The sequence below is a fragment of the Rhinoderma darwinii genome, chromosome 1 (assembly GCF_050947455.1).
Source record: "Rhinoderma darwinii isolate aRhiDar2 chromosome 1, aRhiDar2.hap1, whole genome shotgun sequence".
Taxonomy (NCBI): domain Eukaryota; kingdom Metazoa; phylum Chordata; class Amphibia; order Anura; family Rhinodermatidae; genus Rhinoderma; species Rhinoderma darwinii.
Genome location: NC_134687.1, coordinates 34612826 through 34633366, shown reverse-complemented (window position 1 = coordinate 34633366; position 20541 = coordinate 34612826). Strand labels below are relative to the sequence as shown.

At 44.9% G+C, this 20541-nt stretch overlaps 1 protein-coding gene across 2 annotated transcripts in view; it reads right to left on the bottom strand.

The window, feature by feature from the left end:
* Positions 1 to 589: 589 nt before the first annotated feature.
* Positions 590 to 20541, bottom strand: part of HGFAC (HGF activator) — a 69532-nt gene continuing 49580 nt past the window's right edge. For both annotated transcript variants that reach the window (XM_075857450.1, XM_075857461.1), the window contains exons 11-14: positions 11861 to 12000; positions 11094 to 11231; positions 3887 to 4035; positions 590 to 2008 (exon numbers count right to left, since the gene is read on the bottom strand). In XM_075857450.1, the coding sequence (XP_075713565.1) occupies positions 1841 to 2008; positions 3887 to 4035; positions 11094 to 11231; positions 11861 to 12000 (595 nt within the window). In that variant the 3' untranslated portion in view covers positions 590 to 1840. The remainder of the gene's footprint in view (positions 2009 to 3886; positions 4036 to 11093; positions 11232 to 11860; positions 12001 to 20541) is intronic.

Genomic DNA, 20541 nt, shown 5'->3' with positions numbered 1-20541 from the left:
GCTACAAGTGTGTTGGTGTTTCACAGTATTGAGCAGTAAAGGTAATGAAGGGGAAGCCGCGCTTGCACGAGCACTGCTGCTCCATCAAAATAGCGGATCAGCAGGGGTGCCGAAAGCCGGACCCCACCGATCAGATATTGATCGTCTATCCTGAGAATAGGCCAACAATTTTAACTCTCTGGAAAAGCCCTTTACTGGTTCTGTAGGGTCACAGAAAAAAAAAAAAAACACCCTAACCCTGCAGAGCTATTCTTTTCATAACCATAGAAAGGACATCACTGTTTACATGTGCCTTTCTTTGGCATGGAGGGAACACTGGTCTAGGGTGATCTCCTTTACATTGCTATAAAAGGGAAAAACAAAAACATCGGTGACCACAGCATTCCAGGCAGGGCAGGTACAGCCTGGTAAACCAGCGTTACAATGTGAGGAACCCACCAAACAGCTCCTCGTATTTCAGATCCGATGTAACTATATCAGGGAGGGATGAGACCTTTATTACAGTGTATCTTCAGTTGTATCAAACCTCTATATGTTTTATATTTATTGTAATTTAGATTTTTTTTTTAAAAAAAGCATGTGACAACGGTTTAATTATATTCAGTTTATTACAGTTTATTAGGTTACAAATCACATTATTTTTGTATTCCGAGATGCACGCTGCACGTGATGACAAATGATGAAGCGAATAGAACATATATTATATAATATCAGTAATAAAAATCATTCCAGCTAATCTACCAGTCAGGGTTTTGCACAAATATTTCTACTTTCTTCTAGTGACCATATATCTTACTTTCTTGCTCTACCTCATTCCTCTTTTGTAAAGAATACTTTATTTCCAGGAGTCTTGAAACCTGAACAACATGTAAGTAAAAAGAAAATAATTTGGGCTGGTATTATCCTTTAATTGTAAATTATTAGAATTTAGTAAGTGTAAGGGGGGCGGAGCTGTGACACCCTCTACTTCATGGTCATGAAATAATAGTGAATGTCGCCATAAAAAGGCACTGATCATACGTGATCATACACTGATCATACAATGAAGATTCAGCTCTGTATAATCAAAATCTGTGCAACTTCATTAATAAACAAAGGGGAGATTGATTTATAAAAAAAAAAAAAAAAAAGGGAGGAGATCAGGGTAAAAGGAGAGAAGTTACCAATAGAAACCAATAAAATGTAAGCTCTCAATTCTCATAGGCCCATTGGAAAATGAAAGCAGCAACATCATTCTTAGTTATGGCAAACTAGTTCACTTTTTTCTTGCAATAATTTTTATATCTGCCCCAATTCCTTATCATTTCAAGATCTCTGCATGCTGGGAGTGAATTAGAAACTGTAAATTTGTACTGATCTAGTCACTTCGCTGTTGGGGTTGTAACAATGTATCAGTGTAGGTAAGATCTAATATTGTGAGCAAACGAATTTGTTGTGTGTCCAAGCCACAGCATTTATAATCTGGGCATTTAAGATAGTGCCAAAAATACAAACCTTAGGCTATGTTCACATCTGCGTCGGAGGCTGCGTTAGGGGGATGCGGCAGGTTTTGATGGAGTTTACCGGAGACAATAGAGTAGCATGCTGAGCTATTGTGTCCGGTGAAATCACGGACACCCTGACGGAAAGCTACTGGCGATATACGTTGCGCAATGGAACCATTAGTTCTACCATTCCCTTGTTCTGCTCCTCTGACGGAGCAGACCAATGGAATACACCAACGCAGGTGTGAACCCAGCCTAAAAGTGAAGTCATTCGTTCTGTCATTACTCCATTGAAACACTATATATTTATCGAAAATATTATACCGTCTATATCTTTAATTTAAAACTATCGTTTATCAGGTATTTTTGGGCGTAATTTTGCTTTTGATCCACTGAACATAGTTAGACACTTTTGTATATACTCCGGGCTTGTTGACCCTGCCACATCCATCACCCCAGCTGACAATTCCATAGAGGTAAGAGATCTTATTCTCCTGACAAGCCAGTGACCCTCCTGAGTCACCCTAAAGGAAAAACAGAGAATTTCTCAAAATCACATAACATTTTAAAAACTTTTATAGATATAGTATACAACTCATAAGGGGTTATCTAGCTTAGACAACCTATTTCATACACCCTATTAGGGAGTTCTGAGTTAATAGAGGGGGCTTCTCTGCTCAGGATCTTGGTCAGAGTATAGAGCGGTTACAAAGAAAATCTCTCGCACTGGAGGACCTGTCCTGTCCTGCATTAGACAGACATCCTATTGATATGAATGAGCACTGTGTAATACTTAGTTTCCCCTGTGGTGGCACTGCAGGGAAACTAAACACTTACTGCCAGGTTTCCCCACAGATTACTTCTGATCGCTGGGGCTCCAGCAGGGGAAAACGGAGATCAGCTTATTGTCAAGGGACCCTTCTAACAAGTGTCCAAAGTAGACAATTTCTTTAGGAAGCAAACATTTATTCTTTGTTGCACCTGGATAGGTAAAGGGAGCTTATTGCAAAACGATTTGTATCTAAATCAATGGGAGTTACAGAAACATGATAATGCTTTCACACCTCAGGGCCCATTTTGGGAAATTCTATTTAACAGTAAATTTTCATTAAAGGGGTTTTCCTGGATTACAATATTGATAGCCTATCCTTAGGATAGGCCATCAATATCAAATCGATGGGGGGTCGCACTCTCTGCACCTTCGCCAATCAGCACCCGGATGGCTCTTGCGGCTTCTTCATTGTTTACATTGCTCGGTACACCTGCAGGCCATACATAAGTAACAGCTGTGCTGGGTATTGCATCTTTGTCCCATTCACAAAATTTTTTAAATATAGGGCTCAAAGCGAGCCCACATACCAGCTAAGGTAAACAGGAAGACATACTAGAATATAAATAGGAGACCTATGTTCTTAGGTACTACAGCCATGTCGTCAGTTAAAGGGGTTCTCTGGGAATATAACAGTGATGAACAGGGTTGCCAATGTCCGGCAGAAAAGAAAAAAAAAACACCATCCGTGAATTTTTTTCTCCTGAGCGTTTGCACTGCACATGCTCCAAATTGATATGTGCAGTGCAAGCGAGAAAGAAGCAGTGGTTGCGGCATGCAGTGGCACTGAGTCCCGGAGTCCTGAGTGAGTAAGGACTCGGAGTGACAATGACGGGGGGACAGGGTCACGGGGACCAGTCACATTAGACGTCACTACACTAGAACAGAGGCAGAGCGCGGTCTTAGGGGTGGTGGGGGTGGACATGTCCTGGACTCGGCTGTGCGGCAGAGTGAAGACTACTAGAGGGATTTTGTAATGTGTCGTAAAATGTTTGGTTTGTCCATGATTTTTAGCTCAGTTGTCCAGAAATTACTCAAGTGGAGGTTGGCAACCCTAGTGATGACTTATCTTTAGCATAGGAAATCAATGCTTGATTGGTGGTGGTCCGACCTCCAGGAACCCCAACGATGAGCACAATGCGGGTGCCTTGCGTCCTCTACATTGTTTATGTAGGCACAGCAGCTTATCCATATAAACAAGTGTTCCTGGTACATACTGCAGCTGATCCCATTCAAAGCAATAGTATCGTATTACACGGGAAAGTGAGAAATATAAATTTGTATTTCATTAAATTCTAGCTAATTTTTCCTATATAAAACTTGAAAATGTAAAAAGATACTGGTTCTGTTTTAGCCCCATTTAAAAAAAAACAAAAAACACCATCTTTGTTGCAATAAAAAAAAACAACATTTGGCTAAACTATCAAATTCCAAAATTTAGTCTTAGAATGTAATAGTTCCAAAAGATGACATATTGCTGTGGATATTTAGGCATTGAGAGCCCTGGTCACAAATCATACATATGTCAACTTGCCCCCCTCCCCCCCACCCAAACAAACCTTTTGAGCCTTACCTGACAGGCATCAATGTCACAATCAAAATATCCAGCACAAAACATGTTTTCACTGAATTCAGATCCGTAGACTTCAGGGCTGCTGCATTTACTGTCAGAGACTATCGGCACCATGGCTTCTTGTAGAACAGTTGCATATTCGGTCGCATCTAGAAATAATAAAATTCACTACATAAGCCTTAGGTTTGCTAAAAAAAAATAAAAATTCATCCAAATGTTACGTGTATTAATGTAACGTTATCAACGTCCAATCACATACAGCAGATAGTGGACTGTGACCGGTTGAGGGTGGGGCTGTGACACCTTTTACATTTCTGAAAGAGTTAATTTACCTAAAATTGCCGTGACTGTACTAATATTGGTATGTAAGTATGATGGCTCTTATGGAATCCAAAATGGAGAACAGAATGAGCAAAATAAGCAATTGCCCCAGTGCTTCCACCATAGAAGGGTTTCCACAATGCCATCCCCACCAAGTGCATCCTGCTCTAAATGTCCACAAGGCCTGGCGTCAGCACCCGGCGAACCCGGCCCCACCACCCTTCAGGTGGCCCACTCAGCCGCCGGGTGCGGACGCTGATGTCATGGCTCCTCCAGGAGTGGTATCCCCGGCCAGAGTGTTGCCAACGGGATTCTGCTTCTAGAGGGAGCCACTGTCTAGGAGGCAGTGTAACTACCGCTGTAGCAGCCATAGCGGCATGAGGGGGCCCGTGCCGCCCGCCGTCGTGGGCCCACCCATGCCCAGTGGCCTCACTAGCAGCCACTATGGCTGTTACAGCGGTAGCGACGCCACATTCAATAGTATCTGCATCCTTAGGACGCAGATACTATTGAACGCTATAGCAGAACAGGGAGGTAAACTACAGACTCCCAGGCAGAATGCTCTGCCTGGGACTTTGGCTCTGTTGTTGCCCCTGGCATCACTGTCCATATATGGACAGTGATGCCAGGAGAAGAACAGGAGTCCCAGGCAGAGCGCTAGAAGAGTCAGTGCTCCAGAACTCCATCTCTGGGGCAGCCCCTGACATCACTGTCCATATATGGACAGTGACGTCAGGGGCTCCTCCTGAAGCGGAATCCCGGGCCAGAGCGTCGGCAATGCTCTGGTTGGGGATTCCACTCCTAGAGGGAACCCTAACGGCGCTACCTACAGGGAAGGAGGCTGTGCGGCACTACCTGGGAGGGGGAACTGTGTGGCACTACCTGGGAGGGGGAACTGTGTGGCACTACCTGCGAGGGGGGGGACTGTGTGGCACTACCTGGGAGGGGGGGACTGTGTGGCACTACCTGGGAGGGTACTAAATTTATGGGGGCATAAACAGGGCCTTACTTCTATATGGGGGTACAAAGTGACGTTTTCTGCCATTTCACTGCCACCGTGAGTTCCCCCACAAAGGGGCCCACTTAGTCTGTGTTGCCCAAAATCCCACATAAACCTAGAGCCGGCCCTGATGTCCTTTATGCCATTTACTATGGTATCAGCAGTGTTTACTAACTGTACAACTTAAAAACCAAGAGTATCAACCCCAAACATGTTCTTTCCTCCACAGACCTTTATAGAGCCCTGCATGAAACGCCTGAGCAATATTTCAATGGTTGAACAGGTAGATTGAGAACACATTACACAATGGGAATTTAGGTTTTCTATTTATTTTAGCAAGATGAATCAATCTGTCTTGAACATCCAGCAGGGGATTTTTCTCATTCTATTTGTAAAGTCTTGTTTCAATTAAATAAAATATGTAATGTACATGCTCAGGGCCGCCATCAGGAATTTCGGGGCCCCATACAGCTAAATTTTCTGGGGCCCCCTACCGTGGCATCGCCTGTTAACGGTACTCCATCCAGCACTATATCATGCTACCCAGGGCCGCCATCAGGGGGGTATTAGGGGTACTGATGTGAGGGGCCCGGCCAAACCTAATTGAAAGGGGGGCCCGGCAACTGCCGCGACTTGCCTTTGGTGGGAAAAAAAAAAACAGGCCCCTGCAATGGGGCCCGTTTTTTTCACCAAAAGAATGTCGTGAGCTGCCGGGCCCCCCCTCTCGTCATGGGGGCCGTCAAACACCGATCGCGCGCACCCGCAAACTCCCACGCGTGCGCACTCGCAAACTCCCGCGCGTGCGCACACGCGAGCACGCACCCGCGACCGCACGCACAAGCAACCGCACGCGTCCGCGAGTACGCACCCGCAATCGCACGTAGCCGCGACCGCCCGCCCGCGCATCCGCGACCGCTTGGAACCGCGCACCGAATTTTGAGGTAGATTTTGACCTGCCCACACTATCTTGACGCGTTTTTTGCCCGCGCCGATTGAGGACAGCAGACAAAAAATGCTGTGAAAAATGCATTTTCTGCCTCCCATTGATTTCGATGGGAGGTCAGAGGCGGAACCGCGGCAAGAAAGGACGTGCTGCTTTTCCTTTTTTCCGCGACTGGCTCCCATTTATTTCAGATTAAATCAATGGGAGGCGGTTTTGGAAGTTGTTTGGTGCGGATTCTGACGCAGTGTCCGAGTCAATATCAAGGCCCAAAAACTCTGTGAACTGGGCCTTATTGTTAGGGCTTATTCAGACGAACGTGTAATACATCCGTGCAACGTGCATGATTTTCACGCGCCTCGCACGGACCTATGTTACTCTATGGGGCCGTGCAGACTGTCAGTGATTTTCACGCAGCGTGTGTCCGTGTGTCCGCTGCGTAAAACTCACGACATGTCCTATATTTGTGCATTGTTCGCGCATCACGCTCCCATTGAAGTCAATTTAAAAAAGTACCTTTTTTTTTTCCAAAACCGCCTCCAATTGATTTAATCTGAAATCAATGGGAGCCAGTCGCGGAAAAAAAGGAAAAGCAGCACGTCCTTTCTTGCCGCGGTTCCGCCTCTGACCTCCCATCGAAATCAATGGGAGGCAGAAAATGCATTTTTCGCTGCGTTTTTTGTCTGCTGTCCTCAATCGCCGCGGGCAAAAAACGCAGCAAAAAAACGCGGCAAGATAGTGTGGGCAGGTCAAAATCTGCCTCAAAATTCTTGAAGGAATTTTGAGGCAGATTTTTTTCTGCCTGCAAAATACTCTGTGTGAACAGGGCCATACATAAACAGCACTTTGAGGCACTTTACTCACTGTGTCAGAAGAGCTGCTGCTCCCACTCCAGTCCTCGTCAGGCGATGTCTTCCAGGCGATGTCTTTGGTCCCGACGTCCAGTCCTTCATCTCCAGCCAGGCTCCAGATAAGTTGGGTCCAGTGTGTCCGCGGCTGCGCGCGCTTCGTTCGCGGGTGCGCGCTTCGTTCGCGGGTGCGCGTCTCGTTCGCGGGTGCACGCGCGGGCGATCGCGGCTGCGTGCGTGCTGTTGCGTCTGCGAGCGCCCGGGTTGTCGCGGGTGCACGCTTCCGCGGGTGCGCGCGTTGGCTGTCGTGAGTGCGGGCGTTCGCGGGAGGACGCTCGAGAGTGCAGTTTGCGGGTGCACGCGATCGGTCGGCGGTGTTTGAGGGGGGCCCGCAGCTCACGACATTCTTTTGGTGAAAAAAACGGGCCCCTTTGCAGGGGCCTGTTTTTTTCTACCAAAGGCAAGACGCGGCAGTTGCCGGGCCCCCCCTTTCAATTAGATTTGGCCGGGCCCCTCACATCAGTACCCCTAATACCCCCCTGATGGCGGCCCTGTACATGCTGTGCAAGCAATGAGTCGACTCTCATAGTTTGCTGCTTAGGCCCTGTTCACACAGACTTAGACCGTGTTTTTTGGTTGTGGCCATCGAGCGCCGCGGGCAAAAAAACACACCGAAAACTACTTTCTCTGCCTCCCATTGATGTCAATGAGAGGTCAGAGACTGAAACGCCTGAAGAAAGGTCATGACGCGTCTTTTTCCCCACGAGCGTTTTCTTCCACTCGTTGGAAAAATCCGCTTCCGCCTCGGATTGAAATCATTGGGAGGTGTTTTCAGACGTGTTTTGGCGCAGTTTCCGAGGCGGTTTCCGCTTCAAAAACAGCACAAAACCCAGTGTGGACAGGGATTTACAGTTCGAAGCCAAGCATGTCGAATGAGAAATCCTCACACTGGTCAAGATTTCCAGTAGGGAATCTTTTTGGGCTCCCTTATCAGATATGCAATACTTCAAAAATGCCTTTTTAGTGGCACACTGGCATTCATGGCATTAGGTCAAAATATCTTGCGCACCTCACCGCAGTCCAGTACTGTCTCCCCCTGCTATGAGTCTCTCAGCGGGGCTGGCAGAGATGTTGGTGGGCACTTGCGCAGGGCCAGCCGACTGACCAGTCAGATCACTACTCGCTCTATTTAAAGAGGCTCTGTCACCAGATTTTGCAACCCCTATCTGCTATTGCAGCAGATCGGCGCTGCAATGTAGATTACAGTAACGTTTTTCTTTTTAAAAAACGAGCATTTTTGGCCAAGTTATGACCATTTTTGTAGTTATGCAAATGAGGCTTGCAAAAGTCCAAGTGGGTGTGTTTAAAAGTAAAAGTACAAGTGGGCGTGTATTATGTGCGTACATCGGGGCGTGTTTACTACTTTTACTAGCTGGGCGTTGTGTATAGAAGTATCATCCACTTCTCTTCAGAACGCCCAGCTCACTCACAGGTCCTGCATCGTGTCAGACGAGCGAGGACACATCGGCACCAGAGGCTACAGATGATTCTGCAGCAGCATCGGCGTTTGCAGGTAAGTCGATGTAGCTACTTACCTGCAAATGCTGATGCTGCTGCAGAATCAACTGTAGCCTCTGGTGCCGATGTGGCCGACACGATGCAGGCCCTGTGAGTGACGTCACAGATCTGCACTGCCAGAAGCTGGGCGTTCTGAAGAGAAGTGGATGATACTTCTCTTCTCAATGCCCAGCTAGTAAAAGAAGTAAACACGCCCCGATGTACGCACATAATACACGCCCAGTTGGACTTTTACTTTTCAACACGCCCAGTTGTACTTTTGCAAGCCTCATTTGCATAAATACGAAAATGGTCATAACTTGGCCAAAAATGCTCGTTTTTTAAAAAGAAAAACGTTACTGTAATCTACATTGCAGCGCCGATCTGCTGCAATAGCAGATAGGGGTTGCAAAATCTGGTGACAGAGCCTCTTTAAATCTCATACACACAGACCTTAGTGCCAGTTATACGGATTAGTTTCCCTAGCCGGTTCTTCGATCCTGAACTTGAACTTTATATTGTGACATGTTTTCTGTTCTTGACTACTCTTGGATTATGTCCTGTATTGCTAGCTCGGCTCTATTACATTACAATGACTAAACCCTGGATTGTCCGACAAACCTCCTGATTATTACTCCTGTACTTTGAACCCAGCTCTGCTACATCACCGTTGCCGAACCCTGGATTGCCGACAACCCTTTTGACTACTGCTTTTGTACCACATACCCGGCTCTGCCACCATAAGCCAACCAGAACCCTGAACTACTTGACTGCTACGTGACTATCTTAGGAAGTCTTTAAGACTTTAACTGCTATTACCCATAGCTCCCATATTTTCCACCTCCCAATCATTTGTCTGGTTCCCATTTAAGCCTCATGCACACGACCGTAGTGTTTTTCAGGTCCGCAAATTCCAGGACCGTGTTCCGTGAAATGTCATCCGCAGTTCATCCGTATGTATTCCGCAGTTCATCCGTATGTAATCCGCAAAATGCGGATGAAAAAAAAAAAAGCCTAGGTAAAACAGGATGACGACAGAACTCATTCCCGGTCGTCGCCTAGCAACATTTCCGCAAACTGCGGATGACACACGGAGGTGTATCCGCAATTTCCACGGGCACATTGACTTCTATTGGCATGTCCGCATCGAATTTGCGGCCCGTAATAAGACATGTCCTGAGTTTCTGCGGCACAGATTTGCGGACATGCGGAGACCCGTGAAAACACGGATAGTGTGTATGGGCCCATAGAAATGAATGGGTCCGCAATTCTCCCGTGGATTTGCGGGGGAATTGCGGACGCAAAAACACGGTCGTGTGCATTGGGCCTAAGTTGATGTAATCCAGAGAATATACCACCAGGATTACATCAAAGTCCTGGAGCCAGCTGAGTACCTGTAACCCTAACTAAAGTCGAGGGCACAAGAGGGTGCTATAGGTGAATTGTGTTGCCCGCTTTTTTGTTTCTCTGGGTATTGTATGAAACAGACGGTAACAGATCATTAAAGCACATTTTACAAAAAAAAAATATGTAATCTTGGAGGACCAATAATTAATATTTACTATCGTATTCGATTTTGGATTTTTTTTCATTAAAATAAAACCCAATGAGGTGCATTTCTTTTGGTTGATGGAAGTTCTCCATTGCCTCCAAATTGGTGTAAAGGATCTGCCAGGCACAGCTTCGGGGTTAACTCCCAGAACTAATCAGTCAGCACCTGAGAATACATCCCTGAGACTGACTCCTGCTTCCACCATTCAGGCTGGCAGGCTTAGGAGTGGGAGAGCCTATCGTAACCTAGCCAGACTCAGCTAGCTCCCGCCCTCGGTCTATTTAAGCCTGCACTTCCTGTCCCTCGGTGCTTGTGATTCTTTCCTTGTGGTTTCCTGGCCCAGCTACAGCTCCTGCTATTTTTGATCCTGCTCCATACAGACCCTGGCTTACCGACTACTCTTCTGCTTTTCGTTTTGTACCTCGCACACTCCTGGCTTGACTCGGCTCGTTCACCACTCTGGTTGCTCACGGTGTTGCCGTGGGCAACGGCCCCTTTTCCTTGCTAGTGTTACTTTGTATGTTTGTCGTGTTTGTCGTGCACTTACTGAGCGCAGGGACCGCCGCCCAGTTGTACCCCGTCGCCTAGGGCGGGTCGTTGCAAGTAGGCAGGGACAGAGTGGCGGGTAGATTAGGGCTCACTTGTCCGTCTCCCTACCCCCTGCCATTACAATTGGATTTAATTTAGAAAAAGAGGTTTTAAGGGGTCCAAAGAATTTAGCTATATGGGAGACTTTTTATTGACAACAAAGTCAGATAGAATGGGGTTCCTTTCTCCTTAAAACATTACAAAAAGGGAGTGAGAACTGGACAAAGGTGGAATTGCCCTCTCCTACATGGGATGTGCAGGTGGAAGGCAGCTCTCCTGGAATAGAGAAGGTGGTGGCTTGGACATGAACCAGAAAAAATAGCCTAATTTATGTTTTTCCCCATGGCAAAATATAAAATCACAACAAACCATTACAGTAGATAATATTCGCAGTTATGTACCTTCATTCAAACGACCCCATCCTGATACATCACATTGGTGTCCTTCCTGAAATGTGACATCTTCCGGTAGACAGATCGTCTGGACAAATGGGGTCTTCTTTGCACAATGGCCATCTTTTCTTTTCAGTTTTATTAACACTAGAAGAAAATGGAAGCCAAAGCGACAAAGCACTAGCCATCAAACCTCTCAGATGCAATGTCAAAGTGTACGTCTAGCCAAAAGTGAAAACCCGACTCTGCTCCTGGTTCCTTATGTGCCAACTCACTCAGTAAAAAGTCTTTGCTAGATCAGTAAGGACTTACAGTGATCAAAGTTTTATTTTTTCATTGTTAATGTAAACAAGTCCAAAGTGTATGCCAAAGAGAGGAACCATTCAGAAGGCTGGATACAATACGATATGTAATGGTGGCCTATACCCCCGTGTAAGGGATCTAAAGAAAGCTTCGATCTGGCCATTCTCTACTCTGGGAAGAAGTTACGATTTCTATGATCATTGGTCACTTTCGACCTTCCGAACATTCAGATTATTCTAGTCAGTAAATTTTCAGGCGCAACTTAAGGCTCCTGGGCCCCAATGCAAAACTGTAAGGGGCCCCCACCTACCTAGTGCCATTCACAATACTGGTGTCTTCCTATGTGACAGAGGGGGCCCCCCCTTAGGTATCAGGGCTCAGATGTGACCTCTTCCTCTGCACTCCCTATAACTACACCCCTGACTAGAAAGACTCCGTAAGTCTTGTTAGTTATATGACGTACGGTTACTCACCAATGTCATGTTCATTGCGTTTAAACACTGAATATTTAGGATTAAAAATATATCTGTCAATTTCAAACGTCTGCGTGACATCCGTCGTCGTATTGAAGATCTGTTGTCCCAGAACCACTCTTATGCTTGATGGCCGAGGGCTGAAAAATGAAATACATAGCAAGATAGAAAGCTTTTCGTGGAAGGAATTGTTATGTGAATGGTTAATTTAAGGATTTAATTATTTAAAAGTTCATAATATTTGTGTGGAGCCGGGAGTCAGGCCCCTAAGACTCCCCATGGGGAGAGTGGGAGCAATTCTTGGTAATGTGCCGATTTCCGTCATCATTACCAAGAGATTTTCAGAACTGGGGAGTCCCTGAAGCTGCCAGATCAGTCACAACACTAACAGGCTCCCAATGGAACCCATTGACTTGAACGGTTTCTGTCAGGTTTCCAGGATGTTGTGTGTCATTTTACCTGCATGCTGCAAATTTTTTTCCAGCACGGAATCTACGACAGAGGCTCCTACCGGAGCTACTTCGGAAATGTTGATACACAAACTCTAAACGCAGGGGCGTAGCTAAAGGCTCATGGGCCCGGGTGCAAGAATTCAGCTCGGGCCCCCTACCCCTCCCCAACACCACCATCATCATCATCAGACCCCTGCGCGCGCCTATGCCCAGACGCCTTGCCCAACAGCCCCATAGTATAATGCCCCCACAGTATAATGCTCCCACACAGTATAATAACGTATAATGCCCCCCCATAACAGCCCCATACCGTATAATGCTCCCCATACAGTATAACCCCCCCCCCCCCCCGCGGAATATAAACTCCCCATACAGTATAATGCCCCCATATGTACATAATATAAAAATAGCATAATTACTTACCTATCCCCGTTCCCACGTCGGGTGGAGGAGCTTCGCCTCCTCCGGTCTGTGCTATGAGTGACTCAGCGTAGGCAGGCGCGATGATGTCGCTACATCCCGCCTGCCTGTTTCGAGCCGCTCAGGGCACAGTGAATGCTGGATCAAGGAGATGTCAGCTCCTTGCTCCAGCATTGATTGGAACCGGGACCTCGGTGAGTGACTCACGAACCCCCAGGGGGACGCGACCCACAGTGTAGGGATGTCACGATACCAAAATTTGGACTTCGATACCGATACTTCGTTTACTTTGCCAACAGTAATAAAAATTTTAAAAAAGTTCTTTCGTTTTCTAATGTGAGGCACGAGGTGTGATGAATTTTGAATGTGCCTCACATTAATAGTAATTAACCCCATCATGTTTCTCAGTCATAATGGGTTAATGTGTAAGGTACATGATGGGGTTAATTACTATTAATGTGAGGCACATGGAGGTTAAATTCATCATCGCACCTTGTGCCTCACAATTAGGCCCCATGCACACGACCGTAAATAACCTCCATTTTTGCGGTCCGCAAAAATGGACCCATTCACTTTCATTGAGCGCGGACACATTTCCGGAGCGCTACGGATGGGTGTCCGTGCCGTAGAAATGTTCCGAAAATTATGGAACATGTCCGTTCTTTTGCATTTTGCGGGCCGTGCTCCCATACTTTGTATGGGAGCACGGCCCAAAAATTCGGGTGGCAGTCGGCGGCCGGCCGTGCCCGCAATCGGGGGCCGTGACTGCGGGCACGGTTGTGTGAATGGTGCCTAAGTGATAGAAAGCAATCTTTATTTTATTTTTTTTACAGAGTACACATCATAAATGATGCAAAAAAATAGTTGTGCAGGTTATTACGGCCGCGCCAATACCGAATGTGTATATTTTATGTATTGAGACTTATTTTAATATTTATTGTAAAAAAGGTGTATGTGTATTTTTTTTATTTAACATTACTTTGTTTTTACTTTAATTTTTAAACGTATAGTACACAGGCAGTTGTTAGGACATACCTCAGTATGCCCTAACAACAGGAAATATGGTGGGACAGCCCTGGGGTCCTTCAATGAACCCTGGGCTGTCTGCCCATATATGGTATGTCCCTCAATCGCGTCACAGGGAATTCCCTGTGATGCGATCCAGGGGCATCCCCCCTCCTCACTTTCCCCTGAATGCTGCAGTCAGCTTTGATCGCAGCATTCAGGAGAATAGCGGCGGAGATGAGAGGTTTCCCTGATCTCCGCCGTTATAGAGCGGGGCTGCCGCTGTGTAGGTTCTGTTATATAGGCATGCTGGCTGGCTCTATTATGGGGGAACTGGTTAGCACTATCACAGGTGCACACTATTGCTGCTTCTAAAATGGGGGCACCATGAAAAGAATGGTTATGGGCCAGGTCCTGTCATGTGGCTACTGTGGCTCACTCTTCTATAGGAGAACTATGACTGATTCCAATATGGAGCCACTCTGGCAGGATCTATTATAGGAGCACTGTGGCTTTCTCTATTATGGGGTGGAAGTGTAGTTGCCTCTATTATGGGGGAACTATGGCAGGTTCGGTTGGAAAAGGTACTGTGGCTCACTCTATTATTAACTGTGACTAGCTCTATAATGGGGGCACTCATTGCATTGCCCCGCTCCTGACAGTTAGTGCGCGCGCGGTCAGCATGAGGCGATGCGGCCGGCTCTGCACTAATGAGCGGCGGCGCAGACACCGAAGACAGAACATGGGGGTGTTTTGTAGCGCGCCCACCATGTTCTGTCTTCAGTGCCGCAGATCATTAGTGCTGCGCCGGCCGCATCGGATCATCCTGACGGCGCGCATATGTCAGGACTCAGGAGCGGGGCAGTGACTGTATTACACAGCCGCAGCCCCGCTCTCATAGTCATGTGTACTCTACTATACTGTATTGTGTTGGATTGTGCGGTTTGCGGTGGAGAGGGGGGGGCTGTGATTTAACGCCCCCCCCCTCTACACCGCAAACAGCACAATACATTACAAGACATTACATTACAACACAAGGCATTACATCACAATACAATACATTAGACTGCAGCTTACCTGGAGTCCTCCGCACCGACTCTTCTGCTCTGTCTGGATGAACGTGTCACATGACAACACGGTCACATGGTACACTAAGTGTACCATGTGACCGTAACCAGGAAGTGTCGGCTTCACGGCACAGAAGATTTAGTTAGGAAACATGCTGTATGGCAACGGGGGCCCGTGGGCCCCCCAGGCTTAGGGGCCCGGTCGCAATTGCGACCGCTGCGACCCCTATAGCTACGCCACTGTCTAAACGCCAAACAAATTATACCGCACCTTTGCTTTGGACATCAGGGGAGTTCCCCTAAAAAGGTTATATCCTGGCAATTCTCTAAGACACGCCAGAATATAACTTAAAATATAGAACACCCCTTTAAGGCATCAGGAAGCACAGATAGGCATCATAAGACAATCCCATTTGAAGATGACTTTGGAGCCAATCACTTGCCACTAGCGTCTATTTCTTACTAAATAATTCACAAATAACAAAATGACACTCAGCACTTTGACACAAAGATGCATAACGGTGCCTGTTTGTATAAAGTGCAATTTTGTATAAATATTGCATAAAAATGTATATTTGTGGTTAAACGTTTGACCCAAGCAGAAAATTAGATGCACCACACATCCTAAAACTAAACGTTCAATATGTGCAGAGGTCATACATGCCACTTAGGCCTATGTCTAAATGCACATATATTAATAAAATCACGGAAAACTTGAAGTGACCAAAAATCTGGTTTCAATTTGAAAATAAAAAAAAAAAGACAAAAAAAGTAACCTATAAACTACAAGGATTATACACATTATAAAATTAGAGCAGCCCAAACCCGACAATTGCAGTTTTCTTGACAAACCGGAATAATGAAAGAAAAAAAAATGCATTGTAACATTTGTGTCTACAACTCGCATACAAGCCGAGGTTTACACATAAAAACAATAGACTAAAAAGGTGTCCAAAATTCACATATACCCCATACGTCTACATCAACAGGAGCTTGTGTTCTCAAAAACGTTGAAAAACAGAGGACATGCAATATTTGGCGAATATTCATGTTAAAAATATATACTGCACGCAGCAAACCGTTACCAGTCTTCTCAAATCTTAATTTTTTTGGAGAACGTATAAAATACTGTGAATAAAAGCACAACGTAAATAATTCTACACACAACCTTCATGCAACTTTGCATCAGTGATTTTAAGCAAAAATTGCATGAAAATGTAAAATTTGTGACTATAATACGTACTCGGACCCCTTATGCAAAGGAAATTTACTTTGTAAAGAACTGTAAGGTCCATGCAAACGACCGTAGTGGTGTGCATAGCTCGTGATTTGCGGCTTGGATAACCGCGGAGTGTCACCCCGCAAATCATGGGCCATGCACATGGTCGTGTACATTCATTTCAATGAGCCTGGACCGCAAAATACGACCGTAATAAGACATGTCCTATCTTTTTGCGGTTCAGGCTCCCGGGCAATGCAGACCGTGGAAACCACAGGTGTGTTAAAGAAACTCCAAAACCACAGGAATGCACCAACACATGTTTGCACGTAAAATTAAATTGGGGATTATATAGGTATATTATTTTCCATCCCCCTTTACAAACTATAAGGCGGTTTTCACTTGTCAGTCAAATTAAGAGGTTTTTTTTTGCCGCAACATAAAAAAAAAAAAAACACAGTAAAACCACTCTATTTTGCCATGATTCGTCGAGAATTGCGACAAAAAGCACAATGACCACAATGCGTGAGCACAGCCTAACCCTAATCAATAATCGCAATTCCCTAAACGTATCCCTTTGAATTAAATCCACTAAAAAAATTCAGTATTGGTTAATTTGTTCATTCGTTCAGAAATTATCATTTATGGCGACCGTTAGTGGATGAAAATGTATTTTATGACAGACAGAAATCTCTTCCACCCATCAAAATAATATTCAATGCTAAATCGTTATCGCTATAACTATAGCATGTAGCGGGTATCGCTAAAGCGGTCAGCAGATTTTACGCAAAAATCAGGCATAGACAGGATAGGGACCGTGTGAAATGTACAAACTTTATTGATTTTTGTGTGTGGTGCAAGTGTTTGTTGGTGACATATGTAATACCGCGATACGGACGCTGGTCAATATCCAGTATGTGAAGTCAATAAATGGCAAAATTAGGCACAGAGGGGTGATTAGATGAGCTAATGCTCATTTTTTCACTAATTTTCTAAAATAAAAAAAGACCCCCCATTCTCTCATTAACAAGGAGGGGGTGATAACATGAAAAAACAGTTCATGTTATCACCCCCTCCTCTGAGGTTATCTACAGTCATACAGGGGGGGAGGGGGGAGTAGGATTACAGTTTCTCCTCCTCTCCCTGCTAGCACATCCCCTGCTGGTCCCCCTCTCCAGAAAGGCTAGAATGGGAGCTGCAAATATATGCAGCTTCCACTTTAACCTGCTCTAACTCAGGCTGTGTCACAGCTAGAGCTGTTAAGATTCTTAGCTTTCAAACAGGCTGGATCGTAGCTAGAGCTGCGTTCGAGAGCTTGAGTTACAGCCATTAGTAGCAAGGACGTATCAGCTACGTCCCTGGATACTGAAGTGCCTTCCTGCCAGGATGTATGAGATAAGTCCTTGCCAGGGAAAGAGTTCATGTATATAGATGTTGTATATGTGATGTCTGTATACAGATGTAGCAAAGTTTAACTGGACTTTGGTACCTTGTTGCAGCGTGATATCACACAACAAAAGCCATTGAAAAGCAAAAAGTTAACGTTTCTTGCCACAGTGTATTTAACGCGTTAAGATCGGTTTATGTGTAATCATTCTTTTATTGCAGGTCCAGATCCTGTGAATTAACGTTGCTATGTAAATATCTGTAAAGGTTTAATTCCATTGCAATGTACTATTGTTGGCGGGCAGAAATGGTTGTTCAGCGGCTTTAAATTGGCATATTGGCATATTGATTCTGAGACTTCATTTTTGCCTATGTCACGGCCTGCTATTAGCCTGCTATGTCACGGCCTGCTATTAGCCCTAATGAACACGACCGTGTGTTCTGCTGAGTCACTAACATTATCCGTGGAAAGATAGGGGGCATGTTCTATCTTTCCAAGGATCGGAGAGTCAGGTCCGTTTCCACAGACCCGATTCACCCACTAAAATGAATGGGTCCATGAAAACTATCAGGTGCCACTTTGATGTAATGAAAAACGGCCCGAGTGGCACTCGGTTGTGTGCAACATGGCTAAATGTTGCTCTATGTTTATTTTTAATATATAATGTAGATTCTAGTATTCTAATTAAATGTTTTGTTTAGTGACCTCTGCTTACGGTTTGAAGAAATAACTTTCTCTTCGTTTGAATGCATTTTTTTTTGTATATAAATGCTACTACTGTATCCTGTATTTTGGGTATTGACTAAAATGATTTCACATTCGCTGGTATCGGCGCTTAGTTTCGTCTTTTTAAGGCAGCTGTTCCCCCCCCTAAATGGATTAAATGTGTGCAGCATACGGCCCGTAGAGAAGCAAGAGTGCGGTTACTGTCGGTGGGCACGATTAGTCCCTAATCTAGAAAAAGTCCTTTGAACAGGGGGGGGGGAAGAGTGCTGGAGCCTGCCCGCAAGTTGCTGAACCAGCGTGTGGAGTAGCAGTGTACTGTAGCTTCCCGCACATAGTTACATAGTTAGTACGGCTGAAAAAAGACACATGTCCATCAAGTTCAACCAAGGGAAGGGAAAAGGGAAGGAAAAATTTCTACACATAGGAGCTAATATTTTTTTGTTCTAGGAAATTATCTAACCCTTTTTTAAAGCCATCTACTGTCCCTGCTGTGACCAGCTCCTGCGGTGACTATTCCATAGATTCACAGTTCTCACTGTAAAGAAGCCTTGTCGCCTCTGCAGCTTGAACCTTTTTTTCTCCAGACGGAGGGAGTGCCCCCTTATTTTTTGAGTGGGTTTTACAAGGAACAGGATATCACCATATTTTTTGTATGTGCCATTAATATATTTATATAAGTTAATCATGTCCCCCCTTAGTCGTCTTTTTTCAAGGCTAAATAGGTTTAATGCTTTCAATCTTTCCTCATAACTTAAATTCTCCATGCCCCTTATTAGCTTCGTTGCTCTTCTTTATTTTTTCCAACTCCAGGGCATCCTTTCTATGAACTGGAGCCCAGAACTGGACTGCATATTCTAGATGAGGCCTCACTAATGCTTTGTAAAGTGGTAATATTACATCCCTGTCCCGCGAGTCCATGCCTCTTTTAATACACGACAATATCCTGCTGGCCTTTGAAGCAGCTGATTGACACTGCATGCTGTTATTGAGTTTATGATTTACAAGTACACCCAGATCCTTCTCAACAAGTGAATCCGCCAGTGTAGCGCCCCCTAGGACATATGATGCATGCAGGTTGTTGGTACCCAGATGCATAACTTTACATTTATCTACATTAAACTTCATCTGCCAAGTGGACGCCCAAACACTTAGTTTGTTTAAATCTGCCTGTAATTCATGAACATCTCCATAGTCTGAACTATATTACATAGCTTGGTGTCATCTGCAAAAATAGAAATAGTGCTATTAATCCCTTCCTCTATATCATTAATAAATAAGTTGAATAATAGTGGTCCCAGCACTGAACCCTGGGGTACACCACTTATAACCGGTGACCATTCAGAGAAGGAATCATTGACCACAACTCTCTGGATACGGTCCTTGAGCCAATTCTCAATCCAATTACAAACTATATTTTCTAAACCTATAGTCCTTAATTTACCCATTAGGCGTCTATGGGGGACAGTGTCAAATGCCTTTGCAAAGTCCAAAAACACTAAATCCACAGCGGCCCCTCTGTCTAGACTTCTGCTCACCTCTTCATAAAAACAGATTAGGTTAGTTTGACAACTTCTGTCCTTAGTAAAACCGTGCTGGCTGTCACTTATAATGCTATTTATTGTCACATAATCCTGTATATAGTCCCTCAATAGCCCCTCAAACATTTTCCCCACGATGGATGTTAAGCTTACTGGTCTATAATTACCCGGGGAAGACCTAGAGCCCTTTTTGAAAATAGGCACCACATTTGCCCTGCGCCAGTCCCTTGGCACTATACCAGTCACTAGAGATTCTCTGAATATTATGAAAAGGGGGACAGAAATAACTGAACTAAGCTCTTTAAGAATTCTAGGGTGTAACCCATCTGGTCCCGGGGCCTTGTGCACATTTATTTTATTTTATTTAGCTTGGACCATCTCTACATTCATCCAATTCAGTATATCAACTGATATATTAACAGCACTGGCACCGGCTACATCAGCTGCTCCTTCTTCAGTTGTATATACAGAGCTAAAGAACACATTTAGTAACTCTGCCTTCTCTTGATCCCCTGTGATCAACTCCCCATTACCATTATCTAGGGGTCCTACATGTTCAGACCTTGGCTTTTTTGCATTTATATGCTTGAAGAATTTTTTGGGATTTGTTTTACTATCCCTGGCCACCTGCCTTTCATTTTGTATTTTTGCTAATTTTATTACATTTTTACAGATTTTATTAAGCTCTTTATATTTTACAAAGGCTACAGCTGTACCCTCAGATTTGTATTTTTTAAATGCCCTTTTTTTGTCATGTATTGCCCCTTTCACAGAAGGTGTAAGCCATGTGGGGTTTAATTTGAGTCGTTTATACTTATTACCTGTAGGAATAAATTTTGCACTATAATAACTCAAAGTAGATTTGAA